This window comes from Primulina huaijiensis, chromosome 5, assembly GCF_012295235.1.
Source record: "Primulina huaijiensis isolate GDHJ02 chromosome 5, ASM1229523v2, whole genome shotgun sequence".
Classification (NCBI taxonomy): Eukaryota; Viridiplantae; Streptophyta; class Magnoliopsida; order Lamiales; family Gesneriaceae; genus Primulina; species Primulina huaijiensis.
The window spans coordinates 357,221-370,446 of NC_133310.1; the positions used below are offsets into that span (position 1 = coordinate 357,221).

At 30.2% G+C, this 13,226-nt stretch overlaps 1 protein-coding gene and 1 long non-coding RNA gene across 2 annotated transcripts in view; one reads left to right on the plus strand and one right to left on the minus strand.

Moving 5' to 3' along the window:
• Window positions 1-13,226, minus strand: part of LOC140976076 (uncharacterized) — a 31,676-nt gene extending 18,450 nt beyond the window's left edge. Inside the window, exon 1 of the long non-coding RNA XR_012175158.1 lies at window positions 13,141-13,226. This is a non-coding gene — a long non-coding RNA (uncharacterized lncRNA). The remainder of the gene's footprint in view (window positions 1-13,140) is intronic.
• LOC140977833 (myb-related protein 315-like) lies at window positions 1,100-2,472 on the plus strand. The gene is made up of 3 exons (XM_073442566.1): window positions 1,100-1,423; window positions 1,581-1,710; window positions 1,794-2,472. The coding sequence occupies exons 1-3, from the start codon at window positions 1,291-1,293 to the stop codon at window positions 2,389-2,391; spliced, it is 861 nt and encodes a 286-aa protein (XP_073298667.1). The 5' UTR covers window positions 1,100-1,290; the 3' UTR covers window positions 2,392-2,472.

Below are 13,226 nucleotides of genomic sequence, written 5' to 3' on the forward strand. Positions count from 1 at the left end.
TGTTGTGAAAAACAACAGAATTAGTCGGGAATGTAATAGTTGGGGAGATTATGGTGTGTGATGGTGTAAAAATGAAAGCTTCAATTCTTTTATAATAAGCTTAAAAACGACTTCACAGTACATATATTGAAGTGTCGATCGACATCTATGCTATGTGGATACGAAGACTTGAATTATTTCGTATAATAATACGTAAATATAAATAATAATAATAATAAAAAAAACTATATTTTCTTGACTTTGAACCCAAAATGTTGAGAAATCTATTTAGCTGTCGTGCTTCGAGTTAATCCGAGTAGTTGGGAGCATGTAGTTTTGAGTGCATGAACAACCCGTTATTTTTTCTTTGTTACATTCCACGTTTCCTTCTTTCTTTTCCCAAAACTAAAGTCTTTAATTTAAAGATTAACCAAAGTCATGGTGTAATAATTTGTATGAATAATTAATTTAATTTAATATACTAAGTTTATGTCTTTAAAACTCGCAAGTATCCACAACTAATATTCCATGTACTTGAAGATTTTGGAAGTAATTACGAGAAGAGATGCTCTTAACGACAAAATTAGCCAGCTCTGATGGCACCAAAGGAGAATCCCATCATTAATTTTCATTAGTTTTTCCCCTTCTGAACAAAAAATTAAGCCTTTTTCTTATAATAACACTTGGGTCCTTGATTTAAATAGATTCTACCAAACTAATTGAACTTTTATATTTTATTATACGTTCGAACATATAGATTAAGACTCAAGAAGTTTTGTGTTTCAAACTCGATACTTGAAATTAATTGTTATAATTCAAACAAATTGATTTTGCATTCTTGGTATATAGGAAAATTTACATTTTGAGTTCATTAACTTGCACTTTTTTTTTCTATTTAATTCTTTTTTGATCGATGTGGTGACATGACATCAGACACTACTTTTCGAGTTTAATTAATATTTTGAGTTGATATATGAAGCGACCGACAATGTATATTTTTGTAAAGCAACAACATTTAATATTAGTTGTTCTCTCTTTGTCTAAAAATTAATATTTCGTTCCAAACAGGATTAAATTTTATTCCACAGCCTCAAAAACAAAATAATCATCTTGCCGTCCCTCTTCTTTATAGGCCTTAGCCATCCATGCTTTAGCATATTCAATAATCTCTCGTTTCCCCTCTTAAGCAGCACATTTTCATTATTTAAGTCACTAAATGATCTGTGAGAATCTTCTTTCCAATATAAATTCTTCCATTTTGTCCGCAACTTTGAAATCAAACCTTGTCAATTTAGTTTTTCTGGACGAGAAATGGGAAGACAACCTTGTTGCGACAAAATCGGTCTGAAGAGAGGTCCATGGACTGTAGAAGAAGATCATAAACTCATGAGTTTTATTATGAACAATGGCATTCAATGCTGGAGAATGATACCCAAGCTTGCAGGTAAAAACTAAACACTTGATGTTCTATATATTTCAGATTTATTTGATATACGAACGCGATTTAATTTTTGGGCCTCTCTCATTTTTACTACGAGATCAAGTTTTGTAAAAAGAATGATCTTTTGATACATATTTCTTGAAACATTGTTATACTGTAGGGTTGTTGAGGTGTGGAAAAAGCTGTAGGTTGAGATGGATAAATTATCTGAGGCCAGACCTTAAAAGAGGGGTTCTATCAGAAATGGAGGAGAATCAAATTATAGAGCTTCATTCTCGCCTTGGGAACAGGTCTGCTTTTTAGCTCTAAATTGCAACTCAAATATTTAAAATAATAGAAAATCTTCGGCTAAAGCTTTGCCAACATGTTGCAGGTGGTCTAAAATTGCATCACATTTTCCAGGGCGAACGGATAACGAAATCAAGAATCACTGGAACACTCGAATCAAGAAACGGCTGAAGCTCCTCGGACTAGACCCTGTCACACACCAGCCCCCCATCCAGCAAAAAACACGACAAAGTCATGAAGAGACTACCAAAACAGGCCGCATCGACTCAAATTCGATAGACGAAAACGAGCAAGAGGAGATCAAAATCTCTCATGCACTCAAAGATCCATCAGAAACAGAAGTCCAAACAAGCTGCTGCAATGATCAGGCCAGCACCAGCATCGAAAGTGAAGCCACACATCTCATCAATAACTATGAGATGCTGATGCTCACAAGTAATCTGGACATGGATTTATGGATGACAAATCAAGAAATGAGCAGCATCTCGACCGGTTACTGCCCATCGTTTTCTATAGAAGATTCAGTGAACTGTTACCCGAATGCAGTTGGCGAATCGGCCAGTTCGATTCAAGAAAACAGTGCTCTATTTCAGTGTGTTGAGACCGCAGATTCAATGGTTTCTTGGGATTTTGTATTCAATCAATTTGATCAACAATTTCTGTTTCCTGAAACAATGGGTTGAGACATGCATGCATCTTCCTGGAATTCTTGATTTAGTTCGAGTCCACCATTGTAATTATTTAATCATGTGTTCATAATTAATATCGGCTCTCTTTTTTTGCTCAATTAAGTACGTTTGTTTGATAAGAGGTTAACTTTTCGAGGAAATGAATTCTTTTGTGGTATTATTATAAATTAACCATCTACTATAATCCTATGCTTAATCATTTCGTTTAGGACTTCGTGTTCTCCTTTTGACGAAGTTGTCAATTTGGACATCAACATCAAGTTGGTGGAAAGAAATACAATCTCAAATTTAAGTCATCGCCGTACAGATGATTAAATATATAATTATACTGACAAATATAATAATTAATTAATGACCACTGAATGTAATGAGGAGTTAGTAGTATTATAGAACTAATTCTTTTTTTGACAAGATAAGCTAAACAAATTAGTTCAATTAATTGTACTCACAACTCCATATTTAAAAGGCCAAAAAAGTAAAAACAAAATAAAAAGGGTTAATTAAATTGCTATCTTAAAGTTGTTGGAAATTTTTTTATATAAAATTAATTATCTAAAAATATGTTGGAAGTTTTTAATTTTGTATAACAATTTTTAATTTTTTGTTATATATGATTACCTAGATTTTGAACTTTGTTAACAAAATTATTTTAATAGTATTTAAACGCTATTTTAAGATTGATCACCTATTTAGTTATAAAATTACATAACGTGGGCGTAGTAAGAAATCCTCCATACAGATGTAAACAGCTATCATCCTCTTTAATCGATTCTCGTTCTTCTGTATTCACCTCGATCTGTATATATTCTTTCTCTCACAGCCTATAATAATCAAAGGCAAAAAAATATTGCAACTCCCAAAATCCTCCAATAATTGTAAGAATATAGAGCTAAACTTATCGAAGTAAATAGAACCTTGTTGGTTTGATGTTGCTTCTTCTTCAAGATCAAGAACAATCAAAGGATGGAAAGTGGACTAGCATCTCAACAAATTTATTATTGAAGAAAAATCGAAATGAAAGTGACGGCAAAAATTCATGGCAACAAGAAAGCAAAATCCCCACACAACGAAAACAGATGGCAGTGATAAAAATAAGAACTTTTCTGATCAATTTTCATTTATGTTAATGATTAATCTCTCAAACGAAAATTGCGCAACAATGGTCACATTCCGAGAACTTGCAGAAAATAGTAATAGAAAACAAAACACGGGCTCATGAATAAGAGACACTAGAGAACTAATCCATAAAATACAGACAATTGAAATCAATCTTATTTGTTTTGCAGCAGAGTCGATGTTGAACTCCATGCCCTTTACGAGGTTTGCAATAGTTTTTTCGCTTTTCACTAAAGCCACTATGAACATTGCTACATATTATCACAAGAATTATATGAAGAATGAACCTGGACCTGAACCACTTTATGAACTCTTGCAACTCGAGGTAGCTGATAAAACGTAGACAAGTTATAACAACTAGGCAATGGTATGTTGTGCAAGTGCTTAGCTCTATATAGGCAAGAAAACCTTATATTGCTTTTGGTTTACCTTCCATTAGGACTCGTCAATTTACAATTCAATAATTTGTCTAATGTAAATGAGAGTTGTGGTTTTGACTCATCTATGGTAGAGCTATTATCGTGAAATAAATACATTAGTGATTTTGTTCTTGCTGGACATTTAAATGGGCGTGTTGCAACTCTTTGAGACACGTTTTAAACTAGTGAGGCCACGGGCCAAAGCTGACTATATTAGAAGTGGGTTGAGCTGTTACATTTGGTATCAGAGCGACTCCGCATGAGTTTGATATGGTGGGTAAACCTCAACGAGGTCGCTGAGTCTCGAAGAGGGGATGAAGACCTTTAGGCAAAATCTCACATCGCCAAACCACGGGAGAGATGCTGGACATTTAAATGGCGTATAGCAACCCCCGGTGAGACCATGGGAGCTGGGGGGGAGGGTCTTTTGTATTTGTGATTACAACTGTGAAGACCCAATATATGCTTTGTATCGAGCTTATAAAATTTTGTATAAACTTCAATAATTGTATTTATCATCATCTTACAAGGTATATTGATCTAAAAGATGGTAAAATATCTTCTAAAACTCGAAAATTATGCTTTCATAATTCCGAGTTTCTGAAGTTCTGGCCTAGAGGAACACGCTGGGGCACTGGAGCGGGCCGAAAGTGGCGGAAGAGACCGACCCGAGGGGTGCCGCTGTTCGACCCGAACCCGATTAAGTTCGGATCCAGCCCGAGCAGCAAGCAATTCTTAGTTGTGTCCGAACAAGACACCTGTTTTTAGTATAGACAATAGAGAAAAGGGGTTTTTTTTTAAAAAAACATTTTATATTTTATAATTTGGGAGTTAATTCCCGCCAAAGATGTAATCGATAGAGGTGAGAGACTGTTACGGTCATGTGTGTATAACCTCACGAAACAGAATAAAATATTTTCAAAAAAAAGATCAAATGGGATTGCTTCAGGCACGGAAGCTGTTTTGGTTTCGACGCAACTCATACCCACTATGGAAGGAAAAAACGAAGTACTGGGACACCACCGTCGGTGCGATGATAGTGGTTGATTCGGCGTTTTCTATCCGATCGGCCGTGAAGGATTTCATTAATGAAAAGGACGAGATGGAGAAGGAGAAAGAAAGAGATGAAGTGGCCAGAATCACGATGGAAAAGACTGTAGAATAAGTCGCACTTCAACAAGCTCAAGTTGAACTCACAACAAAACTTGTGGATGCAAAATTGAACAAATTAAAAAGATCAACAGAGAGAGACAAGGAGTTGATTGAGGTGACATTCTTCTTTTTAATATTCCAAAAAATATATTTGTAGATGCCAATTTAAATGTGCACTAATTGATATTAAAGTTGTCAAAACGGGGGTGGGGCAACCCGACGGACAAAAGCCATTGATAATTCCAATTGTTATATAAGAATATATGAATGATATTGATGCCTTTAATTCATTTTCTTGCAAGAAAATTCCAACCCGACCTAACCCGAATCCGTTTAACCTGGCACTAACCCGAACCCACCCGACCCGAACCCAAAAAATCCCAAACCGAACCTGATTTTTTTCTTGTTGGGTCGTGTCGGATTGACGGAGTCGTGTTGCATTTTGGCACCCCTAGATAGGGTCTTTTTCCTTGATGGGGCACACAATAATAAAGAATTTGAGTTGAGCTGCAATAATTTTCTTTAGTAGAATAGCAATCAATTGCATTTCTTATAGAAAACTGTGCAGAAAAGTATATTTCATATCTAGCTACATGATCAGATGAATAAGAATAAAATACTAAAAGGAAGAGCAGACAAGTCACCGATCAATCAACTCCTCCTTGTCCATTTTCTGTCGATCTTTTTTGTTTCGATTTTGCATCCAAAAGTTTCTGTGTGAGTGCAATGTGACATGTTCCATCGTCTTCTCCATGATGATTCTGGCGGCTTTATCCTTCTCCTCCTCCTTCTTCGTGTCGGCGTTTTCATTCAAGATCTCCTTCAGACCGGATTTGATAGAATTCGAGGAATCCACGACTATCACTGCACCAACCGTGACGTCCCAATACTTCATATTATCATTCCACGCTGGGGACGATCTGTGACGAATCCATAAGAGCTTCAAAGCGTGAAGTAAGCCCATGTTGATTTATTTTTGAAAATATTTTATCAAATTTCTGTTTCTGAGGTTACATATATATATATATATCTATTATATATATAAATATGTGACTTTATATGTGAATTTCCATTTCTCTCTTTATTAATTACTTGGTTTATTAATTGTTTGTTTTTAATGTTGTCTATCTTATTAATTGCTTGTTTTTAATGTTATCTACCCACATTATCAATTTAGATTTATTTATTTATTTATTATTATGTAAATTAGTATTTGATATCTTTTATGTCTACTCACATTATAATATGTTATTTTTAATCAAATGATTTAAATTTTTTTTATTTATCTTTTCTTACGTCAATTAAATTACTCAAAATTTAAAAATAGTTTATTGTTGAATTATGAATTTTCTTTGGTGTCTTATTAATATTTTTTGCATGTCTTCATTATTTATTTTGGTGACTTTGGCTATAACTTATTAGTTTTAAGAAATATTTTTTGCAAAAGAAAGTTTCTTTAATAAAATATGGTTAAAAACTTTATTGTGATATACCATTTTTATAAAAAAAAAACTTCTAATTTTTAAATCTCTTTAATTGTTACAGTTGGCTAGAATTTATATGTTTAAATAAAAAAAATTTGAACTAACATTTTTTGTGGTTTATATTTATAAATTATATGAATAAAACACGGTAAAAGATCATTGTGATTAGACCAGTCAATTTGGGTTGGGTTCGTCTATTTGGCCCACATCGTCAAATAATTTAAAAATGTTGGGTTGAAATTTTGTCAACCTATTTAAAGGTGGGACTAAATGAGCCCGGACGAGTTTGTATTAAATATCAATATATCTACTATTATCGCTTTTCAATCATGAATTCCTCATATAAAGGGGAGATTATCATCTTGATTTTAAAATTATGATGTTACTATTAATTGTTTGCTTTTTTTATTGTCTACCCACATTACAATATATTAATTTCAATCCAATGATTTAGTTTTTTTATTTTTCTTTTCATTATGTCAATTCAATTAATTAAAGTTTAGAAATAGTTCATTGTTGAATTGTGAATTTTTTTTGATGTCTTATTAATTTTTTTTATGTCCTCGTTATTTTATTTTATTTTTTTTGTGACGTTGGCTATAACTTATGAGTTAAAAAATATTTTTTTGCAAAGGTTTATATTTAAAATTACTTTAATAAAATATGGTTAAAAAATTTATTATAATATACCATTTTTATATTAAAAAAAAGTTTCTAATTTTTAAATATCTTTACTTATAACCGCTGGCTAGAATTTATGTGTTTAAATAAAAAAAATTTCAACCAACATTTTTTGGCGGTTTATATTTATAAATTATTTGAATAAAATAAGGTAAAAGATCGTTGTGATTAGACCCATCAATTTGAGTTGGGTCCGTCGATTGGCCAACATTACCAAACAATTTAAATGGGCTGGGTTGAAATTTTGTCAACCTATTTAAAGGTGAGCCTAAATGACCTCACACGGGTTTATATTAAATATCTATATATCTAATATTGTCGATTTTCATTATAAATTCTTCATGTAAAAGGGAGAATATCATCTTGATTTTATGTCCATAAATTGTGGGTTGTTCAGATATTTTGGTAGTCACTGAAAATTGAGTGTCAAAGTTGACATTTGAAATGTGTTTTTAGATTCCTGACAATATATATGTTCGTCAACATATTATTTTTAAGTTATTTTTATCAGTATTGTGAATAATAAACATGTTTATTGAAATAAATAAGTATTATCATATCTCTAAATTAATATCTACTTTCAGGTTTGCCATGTTCTGAGTCTTAGCAAAATGTGGAACAGTAGATTCAAGCAAACGAATACACAAAGTCTGGGGCGAAATCAAAATTATGTGGTAACAAGAATTAAAATATAAACAAATAAATTTTTAATGAATTTATCGAGGTTAAGATGCATAACAAATCTTATATCATAATATATAAAATTTCAACCTTATAAATGAAATAAATCATACATATATGAAATATACAAAATTTTATAACATATACAATCAAGTAATTTATTTTAATTGTATTTTATTCTACAAAAATTCTTGTCAAACTCAGTGATTGTGGATTTAACATCTATTAAATCAGCAAACTAAAGAGCGTGTCAATTAAACTAATTGAGTAATCACATATTCTTGAATTTCTTAATTAATTTTTTATCTTGAAAATTTGTTTCATTTAATATTTTAAATTATAAGACACCGTTACTATAACTAAAGACACATTTTTTTAAATGTTCATAAGGACTCAATCACTAACTCATATGGAAAAACATTTATCGACATACTATATTGAAAACATTCTAATTAATTCGGCGCATTTGCTGAAAATTTTCTAATTAATTAAGAAAATTTCATTTACAATAATCATATTTAATCTTTTTGGACTAACACCATTTATTTTATAAGATATTCATCGCAATTCTTTATTTGTATGTTAATCTTTAAATCTGAATTATGATGTATATTATTTTTCTAAAAATTCTTAAATAATGATTTAATACATTTATTCGACACTTCAATATTAACATTTTAAAACATATTAATTTTATATTGTTTGCGTGTATCACTTCTAATCATGATTATAAAAATTCAATAAACATTCTAAAAATGAATTAGGTTGAACATAAAAGATTACACAATTAATCAAAACACAGGAAATAAAAACTAAATAATTGTCTATTACCTATAAACTACTAATAACGTCTTCTAAAGATTGAAGTCGGTGAGAGTGGAGACCACTATGTACTAAAAAAATAAAAAGTTAATGCTTGAATGAGTCACATTGCAAAGTTAGTTAAATAAAAACGAAGAACAAAGTTGGTTAATAAAAATATTATAATATAATGGGACTAAGTTGAATGAGACTCATATATATATATAAGTATATCACTTGGTCTCACCTTATGTTTTGTCACTGTACAAAGCGAAAGTTTACGCAATGTAGTGTTCTATATTTTCTTAATTTTTCTCTTGATTTCAAATTTAATTTCATCATCTATTGGTCTTTAAAGATATATTAGAATTTTTTCTAAACATTTAATCTCAAATGTGATCAATTAACCAAATAATTATTATGCTTTGTATACAATAATAAATAGATTAATATCTTTGAAAATATAAAAAGTAATATATTGAGAAGAATAAAAAAAAAAATGTTAGAATTAATACTATAATTATCTAATGTCAATATTAAATTTAACATCCTACATTCGAAAATGTGTTTATTGAAATAAAGACTATGATGATAAACTAAAAATAATAATTTATTTATCATTGTAACGTAATAATAATGTGATCGTTATTCGGAATCAGAAAATGATGTACTTTGACACACACACACACACACACATACACATACACACACACACAGATATATATATATATATTATTTTTTTTATTTTAAAATATAAATTTTCAAATAAATGAAAAATGATTTTTTTTTCTTACTACTTGTGTAGAATATCAAGTATATATTCTACTCAAATGTCTTATAAATTCATATGATATAGTAAAAGGTTATTTGCATAAACTTATTTGTTGAGTGCAATAATTGATCATGTTGGGTAGAGTAATTAAAATGTTATGCTTGAACTGTTGTACTATTTAAAATATTTGATTTGCACTGTTATCATAATCTATAGGTTTTGATATAACAGTAAACACTTGAGCCTACAATTGGTATCAGAGCCAAGATCGCGACTTTGATTTTCATTGATTGCAATTGGTGCAATTATTAGGAGATAGATTGTTTGGTACAATAATTGTTCACGATGGGTAGTCGCTTGAGCTGTTGTATGATTTAATTAAAGATTTGACTTGCATAGTTACCATCAGTTATAGCTTTTGGTAAAGCGACAAACGCTCGATCCTATATTATTCGATTGTAAAGCTAGAAGAAACATGTTGCATATATCAACTTTTAGTTTTGAATTGATCCCTTACATGTTATTCGATTTTTAAATTTAGAAGCATTATACAATTTTCAAATATTATTATATATTGAATTATAATTTATCCCTTTCGAATTGGATAAATACAAAATAAAACTCATGTAAATATTATTAACAAAAATATTTAAATAAAATATTGGATTTGTCGATAATAAAAATAAGAAATAAACAAATTTTGATCTTTGAGTGAGAAATAAGATATTTAAATAAAGTTATAATTGTCACAATGAAATAGTGCACCTACATGCATTTATCACTGTATTTTCCAACTAAAATGTCAAAAAAAAATCTCCACATATTATTTTTATATCATATTTAAAATAATTATGAATCCTAAATTTTATTATTTTGAGTTGGCTTTTGTTATGAAAAATCATTATGAATAAATTGAATTTAAAAATTCTTATATCTATGTATATCACATATTAATATATCAACCTAAATGCAGGTAATAAAAAACTACAAAATGAACTTATTCATCTTCAATGTACACAAATTATATAGTAAAGATATATGACATTTAAGACAATGAATTAGAATAAATGTTCACATATAACAAAATATATACACAAGAAAAACAATAAATAAAAATATTTTTTAAAAACTTTTTACAGTGAGTTGGAGAAAATAAAAGAGAAAAAATATTAAATCTTTTGGGTTACACAAAAAATAGAAATGGAAGAAGTGTTTGTCATACTATGAATTCAGTTTTCAAATTAAATGTATACTATAAAGTTATATTTACCGTTCAAACTTTATAAATGCAATGAATTTTTCTCAAGATAGAGTACACAAATGTTCCCGTTAAGATATTTAAACAATTAGAAAAATTAAATATATTATTTTTCTGGAGGTAATATCAATATGACATTAGTAATTTGACTGTGCTACTTATACTTATGAGTTGATATGAAATATTAAAATAAGTGTCATAAGAGTCAGCAAAAAGATGATTTATTGTCAAAAATATTATTATTATAAATTGCAAATAAATGATAACATTTAATCAATATTTTTTAAAATCAATACATCAGTACTTTTTATGTGATGATAGATTGTTATAATAATTAGGGGTGAGCATTCGGTCGGTTTTGTTACCGACCGAACAGAATTATTCATAATCAGATCGAACCGAAATATTTAGCAATAACCGAACCGACCGAATTAATTTTCATAACCGATGAAAACCGAACCAAATTAAAATCGGTTAATTCGGTTGGTGACCGGATTAACCGATTAGTTTTAAAAAAATTCGTGAGTTAACTTTAATTATATATGAACTTTTTTTAACACTACCGTGTACACAAATGCATAAAAAATAAAATCACATACATCACAAATTTTTCTTTAGAATTAGGGCTGATTTTAAAATTAAAAAGTAAAAATTTAAAAATATATTAAAATTGATAAATAATAAAAATTTATTAAATAATAGTATTTATTTTATCGGTTAATTCGATTAGCCGATTTCAAAATTTTGAAAACCGTAACCGAACCGAATTAACCGATATAACCGAATTTTTTTAATTTGAAAACCGAATTTCCGAATTGACTCGGTTCGGTCGGTTAATTCGGTTTAACCGAAATTTTGCTCACCCCTAATAATAATGTGTAGTTTATATGTTATCAAGTATAAGTGTCTAATAAATTAAAGGTGACTAAGAAAGTAAAAGCATCCAGTAGAAATTGTTGTCAATTTACATGAAAAAGAATAATAATCAAACAACATTGTAAATAAAAAATTGCATATCATTGATTGTCAAAAAAAATTATAATAATTGAATATTATAATAAAATATATGCATTATTGAGAGAATATGACAAATAACAAAAGAAAACAATATGATAAAAAAGATATGAGAAAAATTTTAGTAGTCCAAATCTTTTTTGAAAATTAAAAAAATATGTTTGTTTTTTTTTTTTTAAATTAGTTACATATGCTAATTAACAAGAATTGTCAAAATTTACAATACTATTATCATTATCTTTTGTTGAGTTAACTAATTTTATTTCAAATTTTAATTACTTCAACATATGTTTTCTACGTGCAACGCACGTGCATTATTTCTAGTATATATATATAAAATTACATGCCTTGTGTGTGATATTCACGAGTCTCTCACCTCGTCCGATTTCATGTTTGGTGGGAAGTTAACTCCAAAATTGTCAAATATAAAATGTTTTTCAAGAAACCCCCGTTTTATATCATGTATTTGTGATTAAAACTGTGATGACCCAATATCAGCTTTGTACCGAGCCTACAAAATTTTGTATAAACTTCAATAATTGTATTTATCATCATCTTACAAGGTATATTGATCTAAAAGATGGTAAAATATCTTCTAAAACTCGAAAATTATGCTTTCATAATTCCGCGTCAAAATTCCGAGTTTCTGAAGTTCTGGCTGAGAGGAATGCGCTGGGGAACTGGGGCGGGCCGAAAATGGCGGAAGAGGCCGTTTGGGGGGATTCATAGTACTTTTATCAATTAGAATAATTTATGGTTGGCTTTGGTTGGACTAAAAAAATGAAAAATCCAGGCTCTGTTTATAAAACCCAACTCAAGCCGAAGAAACTTATTCTATGGTCACGCTAACCGCTTTTGGTCCCAAATCTTTGGGGTTGCTTTTTCCAATAAACGTTGTTACATTCCTTTATGTTATTTGTACCAGTAACTGGTTTATGGAGGAGTGCTCTTGGAGTAGTCGGTTTGGCTCCGAGGGGTGCCGCTGTTCGACCCGAACCCGATTAAGTTCGGATCCAGCCCGAGCAGCAAGCAATTCTTAGTTGTGTCCGAACAAGACATCTGTTTTTAGTATAGACAATAGAGAAACAGGGTTTTTTAAAAAAACATTTTATATTTTATAATTTGGGAGTTAATTCCCGCCAAAGATGTAATCGGTAGAGGTGAGAGACTGTTACGGTCACGCGTATATAACCTCATGAAACAGAATAAAATATTTTCAAAAAAAAGATCAAATGGGATTGCTTCAGGCACTGAGGCTGTTTTGGTTTCGACGTAACTCATACCCACTATGGAAGGAAAAAACGAAGTACTGGGACACCACCGTCGGTGCGATGATAGTGGTTGATTCGGCGGTTTCGACGCAACTCATACCCACTTCTTTGTTACACTTTCTGGGTCTGGGTTCTCCCGTCCTGGGCAAGATAAGATGCCTGATTCACTAAAGAGTAGGC

What these genes read in the sequence shown, in the direction of transcription:
- LOC140977833 (XM_073442566.1), top strand. Translation starts at nt 1,291, where the DNA reads ATGGGAAGACAACCTTGTTGCGACAAAATCGGTCTGAAGAGAGGTCCA. An exon ending in AATGATACCCAAGCTTGCAG is followed by an intron (nt 1,424 to 1,580) that starts GTAAAAACTAAA and finishes GTTATACTGTAG; the next exon opens with GGTTGTTGAGGTGTGGAAAA. An exon ending in CATTCTCGCCTTGGGAACAG is followed by an intron (nt 1,711 to 1,793) that starts GTCTGCTTTTTA and finishes AACATGTTGCAG; the next exon opens with GTGGTCTAAAATTGCATCAC.